Raw genomic sequence first — 18181 nt, 5'->3', positions numbered from 1 at the left:
GTCATTTCCTGATCAAGAGAGAACAATATATAATCCCCAGTAAACAATACAATCTTCCTGTATATAAAGTTGTACTACATATCCTATAGTTGTATGTTTCAACTTCAGATTTGATGATAGTGATGGCATAAGGAATTTTCATTGCAAATTGTGGTCCCTTAAATTGGAAAATTAATTATGCAGGGACCTTGGGGATGCAAGGAAAATGAGCCAACTGATATGCTGCTGGTGATGTAAGAACAATAATCTCGATCATATTATTCCATAGTGATTTTAATTGGGGTTCAATTCAATTGCATAGATTATGCAAATTAAAGTTGCACAGTAAAATTTATTTGGCTATTGCCTTTAATTTTAACAGTATGAAGAGAAGTCCTGAGGAGTTAAGAGAGTTAAGGAATTCATGTGCATGCTGCACAGCATTGTTGGCAAAAACTATTGTCCTCTCGCAGATCATGTGTAATTTTTTTGACATTGAGGATCAAACCATTTAAAGAGAATTTCCTTATATTTTGATAAGATATCCTTTTCCAGGTATTTTTCCGTTACTTACTTCTAATAAAAGACTCTAGTAATGCTTACCACCACCTCCAAAATGAGCTCTTAGAGTAGTTATTAAAATACAGAGATTGTAAAGGGCTCCTAAAAGGAAACTACTTTAATTCGGATTGAAGTATATCTGCATGCGTTCTTCTTGGGCATCACAGGATGATATTCATGAAAGGCACCGTCAAGTACAAAAGTGACACCTCTCATAATTTTGTCTGAACCTTTTTATCCTTTTAGGGTTCTATCTATGACTTGTATAGCCAAACGGTGGCTCATCGAAAATTCTTCCTACATTATGAAACACCCTCTTAAAGAAGTTCTGCCAATTGCCAGTTTTTTCTCGTGGAACATAGCCTTTCTGGAGGAGATATTTAAAGTAGTTTAAATGTGTAACGGTCAGTTTTTCCACCACTAAGTAAAGTCCTGGCAGTTCCATAAAAAAAAAACATCGCAAAAGCCTGCTGATGGATTTTTGACTACTGAGCTTTTGAATAATTTTTGTTCAGATTTTATGACAACCTAAAATCCAGGGAAAATGTTCCCCATTGTGCTTTTCAACAAGTTTATGCACATGCTACACAAAATCTAATGGGCTCAAATTCACAAAAATACTTGAATATGTTAACGGCCAAATGTACTTTAAGTGCCTAAAATTTCAGGCTTCCAGTGAGATTAAATTTTCTGTAAACTTAGTCTAAACGTGGCCATTTGGCACAAAAAGCTGATCCGCCATTTTGGATTACATTTTTCGGGGATCCTAGATCCTCAGGATTTGGATCTAGGAAGCTGAAAATTTGCATAGATTAGTTTCAAAAGCATCTCTTATACACCTCTATAAAATTTCATCCAAATCGAAGACGGTCGAGTGGGGATGATATGAAAAATTAGGTCAGTTGTGTGTGTGATGTAGAATGACTCTTGAATATATATATGCATAAATTATAGCCTATATCACTCAGTAAGAATGCACCTTTTATGCAGAGAAAGAATTTTTCAAATAGTTGCAGTGGTTCCAGAGATTACCTCGAACATATAAACATACAAAAATCCGCACTCTCTCTTTATAATATTAATATAGATAAAAAAAACCTTTAAGGATAACCCGAAACACATGTCAAATTATAACCTTTAGAAGCACGGATTAATATCGTCTATCCGCATTACTTCAATTCAAAAACTAATTTGGCTCGAAGCGAATCTCAGTTATAATTCATTTGGGTAAATTTTGAGGCATTAGCATTCTGTGACTCTAATTGGTTTGCAATGTTCAATGCTAAGAGTATGCTATATACCTTATCCTCTGCAGCCTCAAATACATGTAATGGTTTTGCCGGTTCTCATGCTGGCATCATTTACTTCGTCCCAACCCTCAGCATTCAGTTCGAAGAGAACTGTCAACTATTCTGCCATTACGAATGTGAGGCAATCGGAGTTTGTTTTTACATATATAAGAACAAAGCAGTTCAAAACAAAAACTGGTAGCGAAGATAAGCTATTGGTTAAAAAAATAGTATGAATACATATATGCATAAATTATAGCCTATGTCACTCTGTAAGAATGCACCTTTTATACAGTGAAAGATTTTTTCAAATAGTTTTAGTGGTTCCGGAGATTACCTCGAACATATAAACATACAAAAATCTGCTCTCTCTCTCTTTATAATATTAGTATAGATTCAGGTTGATAAAAAAGTAACAAGAAATTTGGGACAAACATAAACGAAATTCAGAAAAACATGTATAACATTGGACAATACAATATTATTAGCTATTTTTGGAGTGCAAGTATAAAATCTGGGAAATTCGTGGTCCTGAGCACTCCAAATTCGGGGTCCCATACTGACTGTACTGTACTATGATGTCAGGAAAATAATTTTAAAACTTTTTTGTATCATTTTAGATGGAAGATGTTCTTATATGTTGCAACAGGATTTTCTATATATACACTTATTATGTTGTGGGATAATGCTCATCCTTATAACCATAGGAAGGTGAGTCAAGTATACAGTTTGACTTATTCTTTTATGCATCAAATGAAGTTCTCTATTTTCATTAATTCTTGAAGCATTCTCCAATTTACATACTGTGCTTTCCTGCGTATAATCCGCAAATTTGACGCAGATCTGTTAAAAAAGTGTAAAGTTAATGGGGTGTGGATAATATGCTGCTGCGGATCATGGATAGAGTTTTTTTTTTTCAACCCAACCACATGTGGATAAGTGCCTAAGAATGCATAAACACTCGAAATATCCATTTTGACAGTCCCCGAGTTAATTACAATGACTTTTCTCGTGACATCCGTATGTATGTGCGGATGTGAGTATGTATGTCACATAACGCAAGAACGGTATGTCCTAGAAAGTTGAAATTTGGTACGTAGACTCTTAGTGGGTTCTAGTTGTGCACCTCCCCTTTTGGTTGCATTCGGGTGTTTCTAAAGGGGTCTTTTGCCCCTTTTGGGGGGGGGGAATCATTGTTAATTTCGATGGATACTCAAGTGGTGTTATAATTTGGCGAACACTTGGTGATATATCGCCAGTCTTTTGGTCGCCAAGTTTTGTCGCCACCTTGACAACATATTTGGCGATTTTTTTTTTTTTTTTTTCAAATTTGCTTTCAGTTTGGCCACTGGTGGTGATATTTAGAGAGAAAACTATTGAATCACATTAAAATTGCCAATAATGGGAAAATGACATTAAATTGGGGAAAAAGAAGTCATGTGATGCACACATCAGCTCGTTTATATTCAATGTTAGTAGATGCAATGAGGCAATGTTCTTAGTTATAATTTAAATATACAGTTGACTTCCCGCTACAACGGAATTCGACTTACAGGAAATGGCTGTAACGCAAGTGTTTTAGTTCTTCTGCCTTTATATAGGAGTTTAGTAAGACCTCATTTGGAGTATGCTGTTCAGTTTTGGTCACCTTATCTGAAGAAAGATATTTTTGTATTGGAAAGGGTTCAAAGAAGGGTAACTAAATTAGTAAAGGGACTCTCAGATTTAGATTATGATACCAGACTTAATAGGCTTAACATGTATAGCCTGGAGCAAAGGAGAGTCAGAGGGGACATGATTCAGTTATTTAAATTTATCAATATGAAAGATGTAAATGGATTAAATTTTTGCGGGGAAAGCAGGACAAGGGGTCATTGTTTTAAGCTATTTAAATCTCAGGCTAACTTGGAAATCAGGAAAAACTACTACTTTAGTAGGGTCGTGGGCACTTGGAATAGCTTACCGGAAGAGGCGGTAATGAGCAAGGGAGTGGATAGCTTTAAGAGGGCCATTGATCTTCATTGGGGACTAATTAATTGACTAGGACCAGCCTAGTTGGGCCCAGAGCCTGTTGCTGGTCGTCACATTTGTATTTGTGTTTCAGGAGGGAAGAATTTTAGAGCTAAAATGAATTTCTCGCTCTCTATACGAAAACGATTTGGAAAGGAATCGTGATGCTATGTTTTGGCTTTGTTAGTGACTACTAAACATTGACTTCGTGAATGTACTTTCATCCTTTTAGCATTACTGACAGCGCAAATTCCCACACACCACACTATAAACATAGCATTGTTAGTGTTTATATTTCTCCCCTCATCATTTTTCACTTATTTATTCTAAGTATGAAAGGTGATGAAATATTGTGACCCCTAGGCATGCTGTTTCATCTTAAGTTTGGAGATGGAAACACAAAGCGAAAATTTGCAACAATTTTTAAAAAGGCAAAGATTCATGATATGCTTAAACAACTAGAAAATGGGTCGAAGATAGCACGTCATTAGATATGAGTGAATCTTTCAAATGTACAATTAAAAGTGAAGCGAAGCAATCCATGACCTTAGTCTTAATACCATAAGTTCAGACTTTAGTTTCAATATGAAGTTTGCAGAGTAGTGTTAAAATGAAATGCAAACAGTATGAAACTGGAATCTGCTATTGTATTGTAGATTATAGAGACTTTGAAAGATGGATGTTACTATAGATGTAAATGTTATAAAAGTAAATGCAAAGCTACTGTATTTAAAAATATATTAGAATGACGATTAGATTGAGCAGCATAAATCATCATCTTCAATTTTTAAATTATAAATGTGACTTATTGTATCTACTGCATAGTACTCTTACAATGCAGTGCTTTATTATTGCGACATACCGTACTGTTTTATTTTTATGTCTCTCTCCCATTGATCATTGATTTTATGAATCATAGCAGTATTTTTATGTTGAATAATGCAGCTTTTTTAAAAATAAGATAAAAATTCAGCTCTTTGTGAAAGAAACGGTAATATATAGTTGAAAAATGGTCTAAAACAGTTTAAAAGGTGTTTAAATGTCTAAAATGATTGAGTATGTGAATAAAAAAATCATATACGCACTTTTCCACAACTTGAAATTTCGACTTACGCCAGGAGTCTTGGAACGCATTCCTCGCGTAAGTTGGGATCTGAGTGTATTAATATTTTTTAGCTATTGTATACACTAAATATCATTTTTTACCTATTATTTGGATTATCCGCTATTTTTGCTTATCCCCGGTTACTGTGCCACCCTATTCTACGGATAATCAGATGTTTACTGTAGTTAATGTTTTTTTATGTTAATAGATTTCATTGTTTATCATTCAGGGTTCGTACGGGTCATGGAAATCCTGGAAAGTCATGGAAAAAAAAATAAGCAAATTTCAAACCTGGAAAAGTCATGGGAAATTGAAATTTTCATTTAAAGTCATTAAAATGTATTTAAAGTCATGGAAAAATGTTTTGGCCAAAGAGAAAGTAACAGTAGATAAAAGAAAATTAGAAACCTAGAGTGATTTAACAGTATTGAGCATATAAAAGCTAATAAAACTGGAAAATTGGAACTATCTCAAAAACAAATTTGAATTTTGAAATCTCATTGCATCCACTTCTGTAGCAGCTGCTCGTCTTTTTCTGCAATGTGATTTTACTGCTTTGACATCACTCATCTTGAATTTACCATTATTTTCAACACTTTTAATATTTTATATTCTGCAGCAGCAAACTTGCACGTTCTTGATTTTTTCAAAAAACGCAATGCAATTGCATCCGAATTCATTTCCATCACTCTTGAAAACTTTGCTATTAAATTTTTCAGAGTTTATCTTAATTTGTTGAAGGTTTTAGAAAATAAAGATCTTTAGTCAGGCGATAAAATACAGAAATAGGGGAATACTAACACTCTAAAGTGGTAGTGCCCTACATACGGTCTACAAAAATAATCCATGTGACCCACCGCTGCGTTCAATATCAGGAATTAAACACTATGTTCTGGAATTCCTGAACCTATTAATTTATATGCATTTGAAAATGTGCAAATAAACAAACAATAACATTTGAATGAGAAGATTTATTCACTTCTAAATTTTTTATTTAAATATCTGGTTTAGAAACATGAATTAACTAAAGAATGCAGCTTTACTTTAAAGAACCAAAAAACTCAAGTTATGTGGATGATTAAATGCACTGTTGACACTAAAAGACACCCTTTGAAGCAAATTTATTGAAACTTATACTTTTTCCATCACAAGCTTCTAAGAGGTAGTGGCATTCACATAGCAGTTTAGCCAATACTTATTTCCAAAAAATGGCAAATTTGACGTTAAACTGTGCTATTCTCTTCATGTAACAAGGTCATGAAAATTTTTATGAAGTCATGAAAAAGTCTTGGAAAAAGTCATGGAATTTTTTCATCCGAATAGAGTATGAACCCTGATCATTTCTCTATAGGGCTACAATTGTAATCACAGTACATAATATGCTACACCTTTTTGTGCAATTTATTTATTTATTTTTTTTTTTTTTTTTTTTTTTTTTTTGTATTTTGCAGGTACCAAAGCAATATCCACTAACTGGACAGACATCCTACACTTTTGAACCAGCAGATTAATAATTCTACCTATATTATGTGAAACAATATTTTGGTTCTATTGTAGATAAATAAAGATCATTACTTGTTAGTGTTCTGAGATTGCAGTGAACATTTAGTTTCTATGATTAAAACAAAAATGTTTATCTATTACTTTAGTGTTTGAATCATTCAGTTCAAGTTCTACCTATTTTTAGCTTTACTTGTTACATATTTTTAAAGCTATTTAATTAGCATTGTATTGAGGGTTTGCTTTACTTCCTAGGAGGGGGGAGGGTTTGCTTAATAGTACCCACCCCCTGCTCTCCAACCCCCAAAAATAGCTTTGCAATCTTGTTTAGTTTGCCATGATTTAAATCTCTGTAAGGAAGAACCAGATTAAAATGCATGTTAAAATTAAAATAAATAAAAATCCTGCTTCCCTTCCCATAGAAAAAAGAATTTTAGCAAAGACCTATTTATAATTAGAACAATATTGAAATCCTACTCCGACCTGAAGAGAAAAAAAACTTAATGAAAATATGCTTAACAAAATTACTTTAAAAAAAAAGCATCAAAGAGCACATCTCCCCCCCCCCCCTCCCCCGTTCTTCTCTTCTTACCTTGTGCCAAGTTTTACCACTGTAACTGCTAAAGGGCTCCTGGGCGTAGCATAACAGCTGTTTATATATTATACTCGTTTTCAAATTTCTCTAGCAACATTTTATACTTAAATCCAGGCTCAAATTGAATTTAGCCTAGAACTTTCCCTGAATTAGAAACCCTTATGTATGATGTTCAAAAAATTAGAACAACTTAATCTGATGCAGACAAAAAAAAAAAAATTTTTTTTTGAATGACATGGATATGGAAAATTTTTCATCCCTTTAACACGGCCTTTATGTGAATTTTTAGCTTAAAAAGTGAATTACCAAAAAAGCATTCATTTTTTTTTTAATGCTCCAAGTTGCCAATTCCTGGGGCTCAAAGTAATTTAGTACCAAATTTCAAGGTTGTAGATGCTATGGGGCCTTCTAGATGCAGACCCGCCACAAACATCCTTTCACAATTTCTTTGCCCTTCTTTTTTTTTAATATATAGAGATAATGTAAAGTTATGGTGGTGTACTGAAAAAGTGGTGTTAAATAGTGCTCCTGGAAAGTAAGCATCCTTTTTACCCTTTCAGTATGGAACATTCTAACTTTTTTTTAAATTTAAATTCACTTTTTAATAAATTTCATTCTTAAAATATCTCTAAAAAATCAAGGGTAAAATAAACTGAATACTGTATTAGATCATTTTTTTAAACTATACAACCAGTATTCTTTATAGGTCATTGAGTCTGAAGTAAGTAATCAATTTGCCCCTTTTTATTGAACTCATTAGATATACCAGCTTGTAATTCATTACAGTTGACCCTCAATTTTATGAACTGTTTAAGACGACAAGAAGTGTTCAGAAAATCAAATAGCATAGTTTTAATAAAATTTATTTTGGGACTAGTAAACTGTTTGTAAATTAAATGTTTAATATCATAGGCCAACTGTATTTGCTTTTAGTAGTGAGGGTTTTAATTCTTATCTTTAATCTTCAACTTATTTTTATTATTTAAAATTTAAAAGTTTAAATTTATTAATTATTACAGCTAATTAAATATTTTCATAAATAGTTTGTTTGGGGGGAAGCAATGCTACCACTGTTAATCCTGAGTGAAGGCTTAAATTGGTGGCATAGTGAAATCCCATTACAATGCAGTGGCGGATCTAGCCGATCATTTTGGGAGGGACCATCCGAAAATTTTAAACTTCTCAGAAATTTTGTTAAAATAAAGTTTAAGAATTCAATTTTAGGTTATCTCGACGTTTGGTGAGGGGGATGGATTTAGGAATCTGATGCGAGAAAAAAGGTCTGGGTTCGGGTGCTGACACCAAAATATTTTATGAAAATGAAGCTTTGAATCCGGAATATTCTGCTATTATATGTTTATAAATTAGGAGAGAGTGCTCCTGCTGTTCTGCTGTCGAGCGTAAAAATGCACCTTTAGAAGAGTGATTGAGGGTGCTTGAAATCTCTCCTTCCTGGAAATGTTTTGCCATTGACGATCTAAAAGTTCAATTTTAAGCTGTTTTCAGACGTATTAGAGAAAGCGACGGAAGATTTCTGAGCTCTCACTCCAAAGACCTCAATTTAAAGCTATCATCACAATATTAACTGGGGAGGGGTGTCCTATCGAAAATCTATTCTAATTGAAGCCTTAAAAGAGGCCATTTAAGCCGCTTTTAGGCAAGTTGAGGGATAAAAGCTGGGTAAGCTAATTTCTGTTGAAAAATTTTCCAAATTGAAGTCTTAAAATGCAATTTTGGTTACTTTTCGTGGCATTTGTGGAGGAGCGTGGGAAAAGGGGGCTCTCCCTCCTCTTGAAAATTTTTGAAATAAAAGCCATAAAAATGCAAATGTATTTTCTCTTTGGTCTTGAGAGCAATAGGTGTGTTCTAAAGACAGCAGCATTTAGAGATCGTCCAAATGTCTTAAGTTGGAATCAAGAAATGATGTTAACTAAGGAGCGAGATTTTGGAAATAATAGTTCTGTTTCGAGGATACTGATATAATTTCTCCCTCAATTAAGACCTTAAATTCATTTGAAGTAAAATGCATGTGTTAAACTTTGTTATATTCTCATATAATATTTTCTTTCTTTTTATTTTTTTCTTCTTTAAAAGTTCTTAGTCACAAGGTTTTGGGAGCGGCCATGACCCCAATGGCGCCCCTCTAGATCCGCCCTTATTACAACGAACTTCAAGAGGCCGCAAATTTTGTTTGGGTAATAGATTTCAAGCAATATAATGGAAATTAAAATGACACTAAAAATTTATTTCATTGAAATGGATGTTTTGTTGTAATGGGATTACGCTGTAGTTTGAAAGAAGGGCATTTTTTCATAATTAATATCATCTGCTATTTCAAAACCTTTTTAAAAATTAAAAATATGCTTAATAGTTTGACATAACTAATACAGAAATACAACTGCTTAAAGAGGAATTTTTTTAAAAAAAAAATGAAATAACATGAAATAAGAATAGTATGTATGGCTAAATAGGAATTGAACTTTTCTTGTACACTCTGATGCTAATGTAGAAAAATTTGCATTATGGGGTGGTGAAGGGTTTAAGCTTTAGTATGGGAGGAAAAAAATGTACAACTAACTGTGGTCTCACAAAAAGAGCCAATATCGGAAGGATTTTTTTCAAGATGATAGAAATGGTTATGCACTTCAAATATCTTCTGGAGTTTCCAAAAAATGCTATAAGATATTTCTAGTCTTGTAGGTATTTTATGAGAAATATATACTGAACAGTAGAAAGATGGAGCCTCTCACAGTTCCCTATTCAATAATTCAAGTAATAACCAACAAAATGTAATGGAACTTTCTGACCTTTTATCAAGGGAGGAGCGATGGGGGGGATCGCCCCTCCTTGAGCCAAGGTGCAGGAAATCTCCCTAGGCATATTTACAATACTGAAGTTACAAAAACTTAGTTTTAGACAATCTTCTATAATGCTACGAAAAAGAGGGCCTTCCTCAGAATTTTTTCAGAATTGTAGTCTTGAAAACACAACTTTATCATATCTTTTAACACTTTGGTGATAATGATAGGAAGTTTCAAAGTTCTAAAAACTCTATTTCAGGCGATCGGTGGCATTAGATAGAGTTCAGAGGAATCTCCCCATTAACAATTTTTAAATTGAAGTCCAAAAAAAAAAAAAAGGAATAATAGGACTTTTGGCAAGGTGAAGGTATGGGATGGGGTTCAGTACACTCCGCTGGAATTTTTTTTGAAATAGAAATCCGCCCTTCCCAAAAAAAGGCTTAATTTGAGACCATTAATCGCCCCCTCCTTGAATACTTTTTGGGTCCGCCCTTGCTTTTCATGGTATAAGCCTTTTTGCCTGCTTGTTTTTAATTATTTAGTCATTTGCCTCAGTAGTGTTAATACTGAACCTAGAAAGATAGGAAGAGCCACAGTGGCCCCTTGAGGCAAGCATAGAACTGTGGATTTTAAAGGAATGTTGGAAAAAAAATTATAAAATATATGGATAACACATAGCCTGTGTCACTAGCGCAGCCAGAAATAACTTCTGGAGGTTTTTTTTTTTTGATCAAAATACCTACTGGAGGGGATGTTTTTAATCAAAAATACCTTCTAAAGGGGGTTTTTTGATGAAAAATACCTTCTGAAGATATACTTTCTTTTTTGATCAAAATAGCCCTTTAATATGCATAAACTACAATATTAGAATTTGCATTTATGTTAAAACCAAAGGCTCTGGGGGAGGGGGTTTCACCCCCAAAAGCCCCCCCCCCCCCCCTCGCTGCGGTACTGGCCTATGTCATTCTGTAATTATTTTGCTTTCAAATAGTGAAAGAGTTTTTCAAATAGGTGCAGATCCAAAGATTACCCATGAGGTATAAACATAGAAAATCATTAGTATAGATTGTTTTATTCATAAAGGGGGAAAATATAAACAAAAAAAACGATTTATTCGAGTCAATACAGTAGAATTATTTTGAACAAGATTTTTTTATGTAACTCTGAAAACTAAAATCTTCTTTTGTGTGTGTTTAATCCTAATCCCATCTGGACTAGCTCTTGGCTAGACCAAGTCCATAAGCCACAAAAGTCTGCAGAAAATCAAAAACAAGTAGAGGACAATTAAAGAGAGATCTATACACAGACAAGCTAGAATATAATTGGGCTCACTAGTGCATTTAGAGACATTCTGTGGCAGCGATTGGGACCTTTAAGTGGGAGAAAGGGGGGGGGGGAGAGAACTAAAAGCCATGAGACTTATAGCGGCAACAAAAAGAAAAAAAGTACCAAATTTTGTTAGGGCTGGTTTTGAAAGTATTGAAGCAGATAAGTGGAAATTGCTGTAAGTCGAACAACTTAATCTCGCGTTTTTCTTAAGAGTTTGATGAATTTCGTAGGCAATAACTTCTGCCATAGAATCACTTACACATGAATTAGATTTACATTATTTTCCCTGAAGTATTTTGAGGTGTCACAAATGCTTGGTCATTTCATTAAACAAGTATGGCGTGTTTAGGTAAAACAATTAATTTACTAATATCTAAACAATGAATACATAAACTAAAAGTTATTGCTTGTGCTAAGTAATGTTTCGTAAACAGGTATACAAATTAAAACAAATAATTATGTCCTGTGGCTGTTAAGTTTGGTATCCAAACATGAATTTCTTCTATCGGAAACAGGGTGAGAAATTCGTCCTGAGTAGTAAACAATTAACCACGATTATGAATATACCACTCCACGACAGGATGATGATCACCGAGCCGTGCCATTGCTCACTTTCCCCACCACAATAAAACACAGAGCCCTCTTTAAATACAGGAGATTAATGTACCAAACTCTGTCTAATAACTACGTTGATGATTGCAAAGAAATGTAATAATATAGGGAAAATAATACATGCAATAAGTAATATAAATAAAATTTTTAATAACAAAAATATAATTGGTTCAGAAAACAAAAATATACCTGGTACAAAAAGTACTTACTATAAAAATCATTACTTCATACATATTATTACAGAACACTTAGGTTTTTACACTGATGGATGGAGCATTTATTGCAAGGGGTTTTATACAATTAACCCCATTGACTGTAGTATCACAATCAAAACAAAAATATACTGGATCAGCTAAAATTGAACTTGAAATGCAATAGTAACAAAAAACGTGCAAACAACCAATTGTGTGAGGAAAAGTGGGGACATTCCCACATATTCCACATGTTTGGGTGTTGAAAAAATACTTTGATCGATAACTTTTAGCCCAAGGTAAACACTTGCGTCTCAGATATCCTTTTAATCTATAAATATTGATTAGAGGGAGAATAAACCCAAGAAATTCGCACAAGCCATGCCACAGAAGTTCTCGAGAAATTCCTTCATACTGAGTTGGTCGAATATCTTGTTTAGTCATATACAGCGGTCTAACATTCAATATTCGTTCTTCTACAGAAGAAAATTGTCCTTTCTGCAAAAATATACAAAAGTTGACACAAGACATCATCTTGTACAAGAATCGCAATTTAGATTCCGTCATGTATGAAACATCGGAAGCTTTTCTAGAGCATTCATTATTTAGCGACAAAATGAGCTTGCGAATAATTCGATCCCAAAACCAAGGTAAAGCAATGGTGATAAAAGCAAGAGTTTGAAGCTTTTTTAGTGATGGGCTGTTCAGAGTTGAGCTATCTTTATAACAAAGCTGAAATACATTTTGACCAAATGATCCACCAAGAACATGATATGGAAGATATTTGTAACAAAATTTGAAGAGCGTGTCTAACTCAGGACCGAAGCGAGAAAGAACTGTTTGAGGAAAATAACTGAATGCTCTGCGGAAATTAGAATTCAACAAAGATAATAATTCATTGTCAAGAAAAATCGCATCGAGCTGATCCACTCGACGAGCATAGCAATTCGTCATTTTTGTAATAAACGGAAGTAAACAATCGGAATGGCGTTGACACATGACAGTTGGCAGTTAAAAGTTACTAGAGTCCGGTCTAACGGTAAATAACCGGTTACAAACCGCAGCGCTCTATCATCTATCGGTTACCTCACCGGTTACCACTTTAAGCTGTTGATTGGTGGATTGGAGCACGTGATCATTAGCTGGCATGTGATTAACTAACCGGACGCTACCGGTAGAGCTCGTCGAACGTAAGCAATATGTTGGATCAAATAAATAGAAGTGATTAAACATGAAACTAGCTTTTAGCTCTATGCAAAGCATTAAATTGCGTAAAATGCAATACATTTAAAAATATTACTGCCTTGCATTCGCATAAGTTCTATTGGCAACACTAATAATTCCGGAAAAAACGGAGCGCCGCTAGCTCCCTGGCCGCTAGCCTGCATAGGTTGCGGTCGACCGGTAGGTAACCAGTTACAAACCGAAACGGTGCGTTCTATGATCAACCGGTACCTCACCGGTTACCATTCTAAGCAGTTGATTGGTTGATTGGAGCACGTGATCATTAGTTGTCACGTGATTAACTGACCGGTCGCTCTCGGTCGTGCTCGTCGAACGCAACCATAGATGCAACGCTACGCTGTTTGCAGTTTGCAGCAGCAGATCTTCGTAGGCTACGTAACTGACGATAACAAACAAAAACACGCGGCCATCTCATATTTAAAAACTCCCATTATTGCATAAGAGTGAACGCAGTTTGTTTTCGTCCGAATTTACAAGTTATTTCCTCCATTTCGCAACTTATAACGGACTTCATTTGGAACAGTTGGTGAGACGAATTCAACAGTTCGGTTTATCCTTTATTTTCCAATTTTCCTTCAAGAAATATTTAAGAGTCCATATATATTTTTTAGCTCTCAACATGAATGAGGGAAAACTTATCGCAGAAAACAAAGTGAAGTCTCCCGGAAATGGAGAGGTTCGTTTTTTCCTCAATTCATATTTAAAATGAACAGCCATAATTTATTGTATAAATTAAACTTCAGAAACGAAAACTTTGTTGCACTATCGTTTGTTGAAAAACTTACGCAAATTATCTTTTAAACAAATTTTAATCTAGCCGATCTGTGTATTTTGTATACAAATAAAAATAAATTAATAAATACAAAACTTTATTTACTATTACACTGTTCCTATCATAATAGCATAGTTGAAGCATTGAGTTAAAATAGGATCATGATATTTGTGGTTTAATTGTGTATTGATTGTGAAGTTAAAGCAAATGTACGAGTCTGATGAAATAGATCTTGTGGTTGTAGCAACGTTTTGTTCTCATCAAAATTTCCATTGTAGTTGGGTTTATTTATCATATTGAAGGACAACTTACACCTTTTTATGATAATATTTTTGATGACGTTTCATCAGCATGGTGGGCGGATGCTTTCCTCACAGTGTTTATACAATCGGATGCTCTAGACGTGTCTGTCAACTAAAAAAAATTTTCCCTGTTTGGGGATGAGAGGACAAAGGGCACTATATGCGATATGCATTTTTTAAAGAAGCTACAAAATACTTCATGCATAGCATGTACAAACACAAAATATTTTAAATTTAACTTTATGTGCGTAAGATATTTTCTCTGCATTTTACTAATTTAATTTGCATTATACAAAATGAAAACAATGAATGTAGAGAAAATAACTTGCTAATTCCGTAGGTACCTAGTCAAATTTAGACTTCAAAGTTGAGGGACACAAAGAACTTCAGGTGAATATCAGTCGGAAATCAGAATCTAAAATTGAATTTTTTTTTCTGAAAGTGACTCCATTGCAAGCTTTGTATGAGGTGAGGATCACATTTTTTTAAAAGAAGGAAAACATTTTTTTTTTTTTTTTTGGACAATTTCAAGCATGTTTTGTGTCCCTACATTGTAAAAGTGTGCATTCAAATGTAATATCCTATTGTTATTTTCCTATAACTTCATCTTTTTTTTAAAAGCAGCTTAGTTTTCTTTTATAAAATTGTACAAATAATATTATTTGATTTGGACAAGCATCCCACCAACCACCTTTCCCTGAATTTTAAGAAAAAAGTTAAAAAACAGGTGCAGTTTAAGATTTAAAGTTTTAAAAAAGAACTGATAAAAAGAGAAGAATTATGAAAAATTTTGCAAAATTTACTAAGCCATAAATCTCTCATTAATCTGGACCAATAGGAATCCAGGCCTTCCAAATTAACGGAAGTACAGTATAAATAAAATGAGCTGATGTGTGCATCACATGACTTCCTTTTACTCCAATTTAATGTCATTTCCCCATTATTCACTATTTTAATGTGATTCAATATTTATTCTCTAAATATCACCAACAATGGCCAAATTGAAACCAAAAAAAAAAAAAAAACTCCGCCAAATTTGTCGCCAAGTTGGCGACAAAACTTGGCGACCAAAAGACTGGCGATATATCGCCAAGTGTCCGACAAATTATAACGCCACTTGAGTTTACATCGAAATTAACAATGATTTCCCCCCAAAAAGGTGCAAAAGACCCCCTTAGGAACATCCGAAAGCAACCAAAAGGGGAGGTGCACAACTAGACCCCACTACGAGTCTATGTACCAAATTTCAACTTTCTAGGACATACCATTTTTGAGTTATGCGAGATACATACGCACATACACACATACGCACATACATACAGACGTCACGAGAAAAGTCGTTGTAATTACCTCGGTGATGGTCAAAATGGATATTTCGCGTGTCTATACATTCTTAGGCACTTTTCCGCATGTGGTCGAATCGAAAAAAAACTCAACATTCATTTGGGGGTGAGCAAAATGGAAATTAAGGGCGATTTTTGAGTGAAATTTTTTTCGCGAATACAATACTTCCTTTTTTGTAAAAGGAAGTAATAACCTATAAATTGAACCAGAGATGGACTGGCTACTTTTGGCCTAGTCGGCAAAATCACATTTTGACCCACCACTGTGAATAATAATTTAAATAAGAATTATACACTGCTTCTATGTAAGCAAAACTACACAGGCCCTATTCCCACCTTACTTCAAAGCTTGAATATTTATGACAGGTTAGAGACACAAAACGTAATGATAAGAATTGATGGCAGATAAGATGACTATCAAGCATCGCACAAGGCATATGATAGGCATTTGGGTGCCCATTTTTGATATTAAAAGGCCATCTTTATTTGAGTCCATCTACCTTGAACATCAGTGGGTGGATGACTCTACTGGAGAAGGCTTGTGCAAAGACTTCCTCAACATCTTAGCAAAATTTGGTTTTAACCTGCCATTTGTGCGAAGGAATTTGATTGGTGTAGCAGTGGGTGACCATTACATAAACTGCGGAATTGAAAAACATCTGCAGAATATTCTGATTAAAGATGTATGTGTAGTTTGGGATCCTATGCATTGTTTGAATTTTGCATTAAACATGTTGAAACACCTAAACTTGTTATGGATGCTATTGATATCATCCAAGACCATGAAAGAATTTTATGCAGGAAAGAAGTATGAAGTATTATGCAATCCAGCAGATGAGTTTAGTGAGGTTTTTTATAAACCAAAGTTATTTAAAATGATGAAATTTGTTTCACACTCTGACACTATTTTCAAAACATTTCTGAGTGACTACAAAATGTTTGTTTCTGCATGTGAAAGAATTCCAGAACTGTTTAGCCTGCGTGATAAGCTCATGAGGAAACAAAATATATTTGTCTTACTCATAGCTGGCCTATACAATTTATTAGCTGTAACTTCAAAGAGTGTGCAGTCCAGAGATCTTTTGCCATGGCAATACATTGATAACATACAAATACAAATACAAAAGTGACGACCAGCAACAGGCTCTGGGCCCAGCTAGACTGGTCCTACTCAATTTACAATCCCCAGTGAAGATCAATGGCCCTCTTAAAACTATCTACTCCCTTGCTCATTACCACCTCTTCCGGTAAACTGTTCCAAGGTTCCACTACCCTGCTAAAATAATAATTGTTCTTAACATCCATGTTAGCCTGAGATTTAAATAGCTTAAAACAATGACCCCTTGTCCTGTTTTCAGTGCTAAACTTCAGCCCCGTAACATCTTTCATTTTAATAAATTTAAACAACTGAATCATGTCCCCTTGGTCTCTTCTTTGCTCGAGACTGTACATTTTTAGCCTTCTAAGCCTGGAATCATAATCTAAGTGAGAAAGTCCATTTATTAGCCTTGTAGCTCTCCTTTGAACCCTTTCCAATACATTAATGTCTTTCTTAGATAAGGAGACTAAAACTGAACAGCATACTCCAAATGAGGTCTTACCAAACTTCTATATAAGGGCAGAAGAACGTCTTTAGATTTGTTTGAAATAGATCTATTGATAAACCCAAGCATCTTATTGGCCTTGTTACTAGCAATGCTGCACTGTTGGCTAAATTCTTGAATCTTTCCTTTTTAATATTTTTTCTAATTGGGAGTATCTTTATAAAGACCTTTAAAAAAGTATTTTCTAAGCAAACATAAGGTCTACAATGAAATTAATGATATTTTTCACCCTTTATATTTTTAATCAATGCAGAATGCCTACATATTCACAATTGTTCATGAAAATGTACATTAAATTAAATAAGTTTTAAATATTAGCAGTCATTTTTAAAATGTTACGTTAGTCACACTCAAATGTTACGTTAGTCACACTAATTATTTTATATCTACTGATACTAAAATAAATATTTTGTACTTTGTAAGTAGATATGATACAGATGTAAGAATAATAAAAAGTGCTGTTTGGTTCAATCATCTGGTTTAGTTTTTAAGCAGAAAATAGTACATTTTCGTGACTAACGTAACGTAAATATTTTCAGTGAAATAACCTAACTAATTAAAATACTTATCTTATAATGTATGCAAAAAGAGTAGTCAATTTTATTGGGCCATCATCTAATTATTTAGAATAAACATAGTTCTTGTAAAAATTTGCAAAAATTTTTACATTACACAAGAAAACGTAGACGCATGTTTTTTGCACATGCTAAGCCTTTTCTACAACCTCGCACGTTTAGAGCTAGAAGAAAAGTACCGAATGATATTTTTGCAAACTGTTACTGGATTTATGTACTAGAAAGTATGCTGAATGAAATGATAGGTCACAATTAAGACTTTGTGGAAAAAAAAAAATTCTAAGGTTGAAGTTGACATTTCTATTGAATGACCCTATTGGATATTGTTAATTGACCCTCAAAACTAAAAAATTCACCATCGCCGAGTT

The 18181-nt window shown here is 34.0% G+C and overlaps 2 protein-coding genes across 2 annotated transcripts in view; one reads left to right on the top strand and one right to left on the bottom strand.

Moving 5' to 3' along the window:
• The window catches only part of LOC129227717 (NADH dehydrogenase [ubiquinone] 1 beta subcomplex subunit 8, mitochondrial-like), a 38913-nt gene extending 32351 nt beyond the window's left edge, over window positions 1–6562 (top strand). Inside the window, exons 4-5 of the mRNA XM_054862318.1 lie at window positions 2450–2540; window positions 6396–6562. Of these exons, the coding sequence (XP_054718293.1) occupies window positions 2450–2540; window positions 6396–6455 (151 nt within the window). The 3' untranslated portion in view covers window positions 6456–6562. The remainder of the gene's footprint in view (window positions 1–2449; window positions 2541–6395) is intronic.
• Window positions 6563–11927: 5365 nt separating this feature from the next.
• Window positions 11928–12955, bottom strand: LOC129227887 (peroxisome biogenesis factor 2-like). Its single transcript, XM_054862505.1, has one exon. It carries the CDS (start codon window positions 12924–12926, stop codon window positions 12030–12032), a length of 897 nt encoding a protein of 298 aa, XP_054718480.1. The 5' UTR covers window positions 12927–12955; the 3' UTR covers window positions 11928–12029.
• Between the last annotated feature and the right edge of the window lie 5226 nt (window positions 12956–18181).

This window comes from Uloborus diversus, chromosome 8 (genome assembly GCF_026930045.1).
Source record: "Uloborus diversus isolate 005 chromosome 8, Udiv.v.3.1, whole genome shotgun sequence".
NCBI classification, from domain to species: Eukaryota; Metazoa; Arthropoda; class Arachnida; order Araneae; family Uloboridae; genus Uloborus; species Uloborus diversus.
Note: the sequence above shows the minus strand (reverse complement) of the source record. Positions and strands in the feature narration are given on the sequence as shown.

Excerpts from the sequence above, each read along its gene's own strand:
- LOC129227887 (XM_054862505.1), bottom strand. The coding sequence starts at position 12,926 with ATGACGAATTGCTATGCTCGTCGAGTGGATCAGCTCGATGCGATTTTT.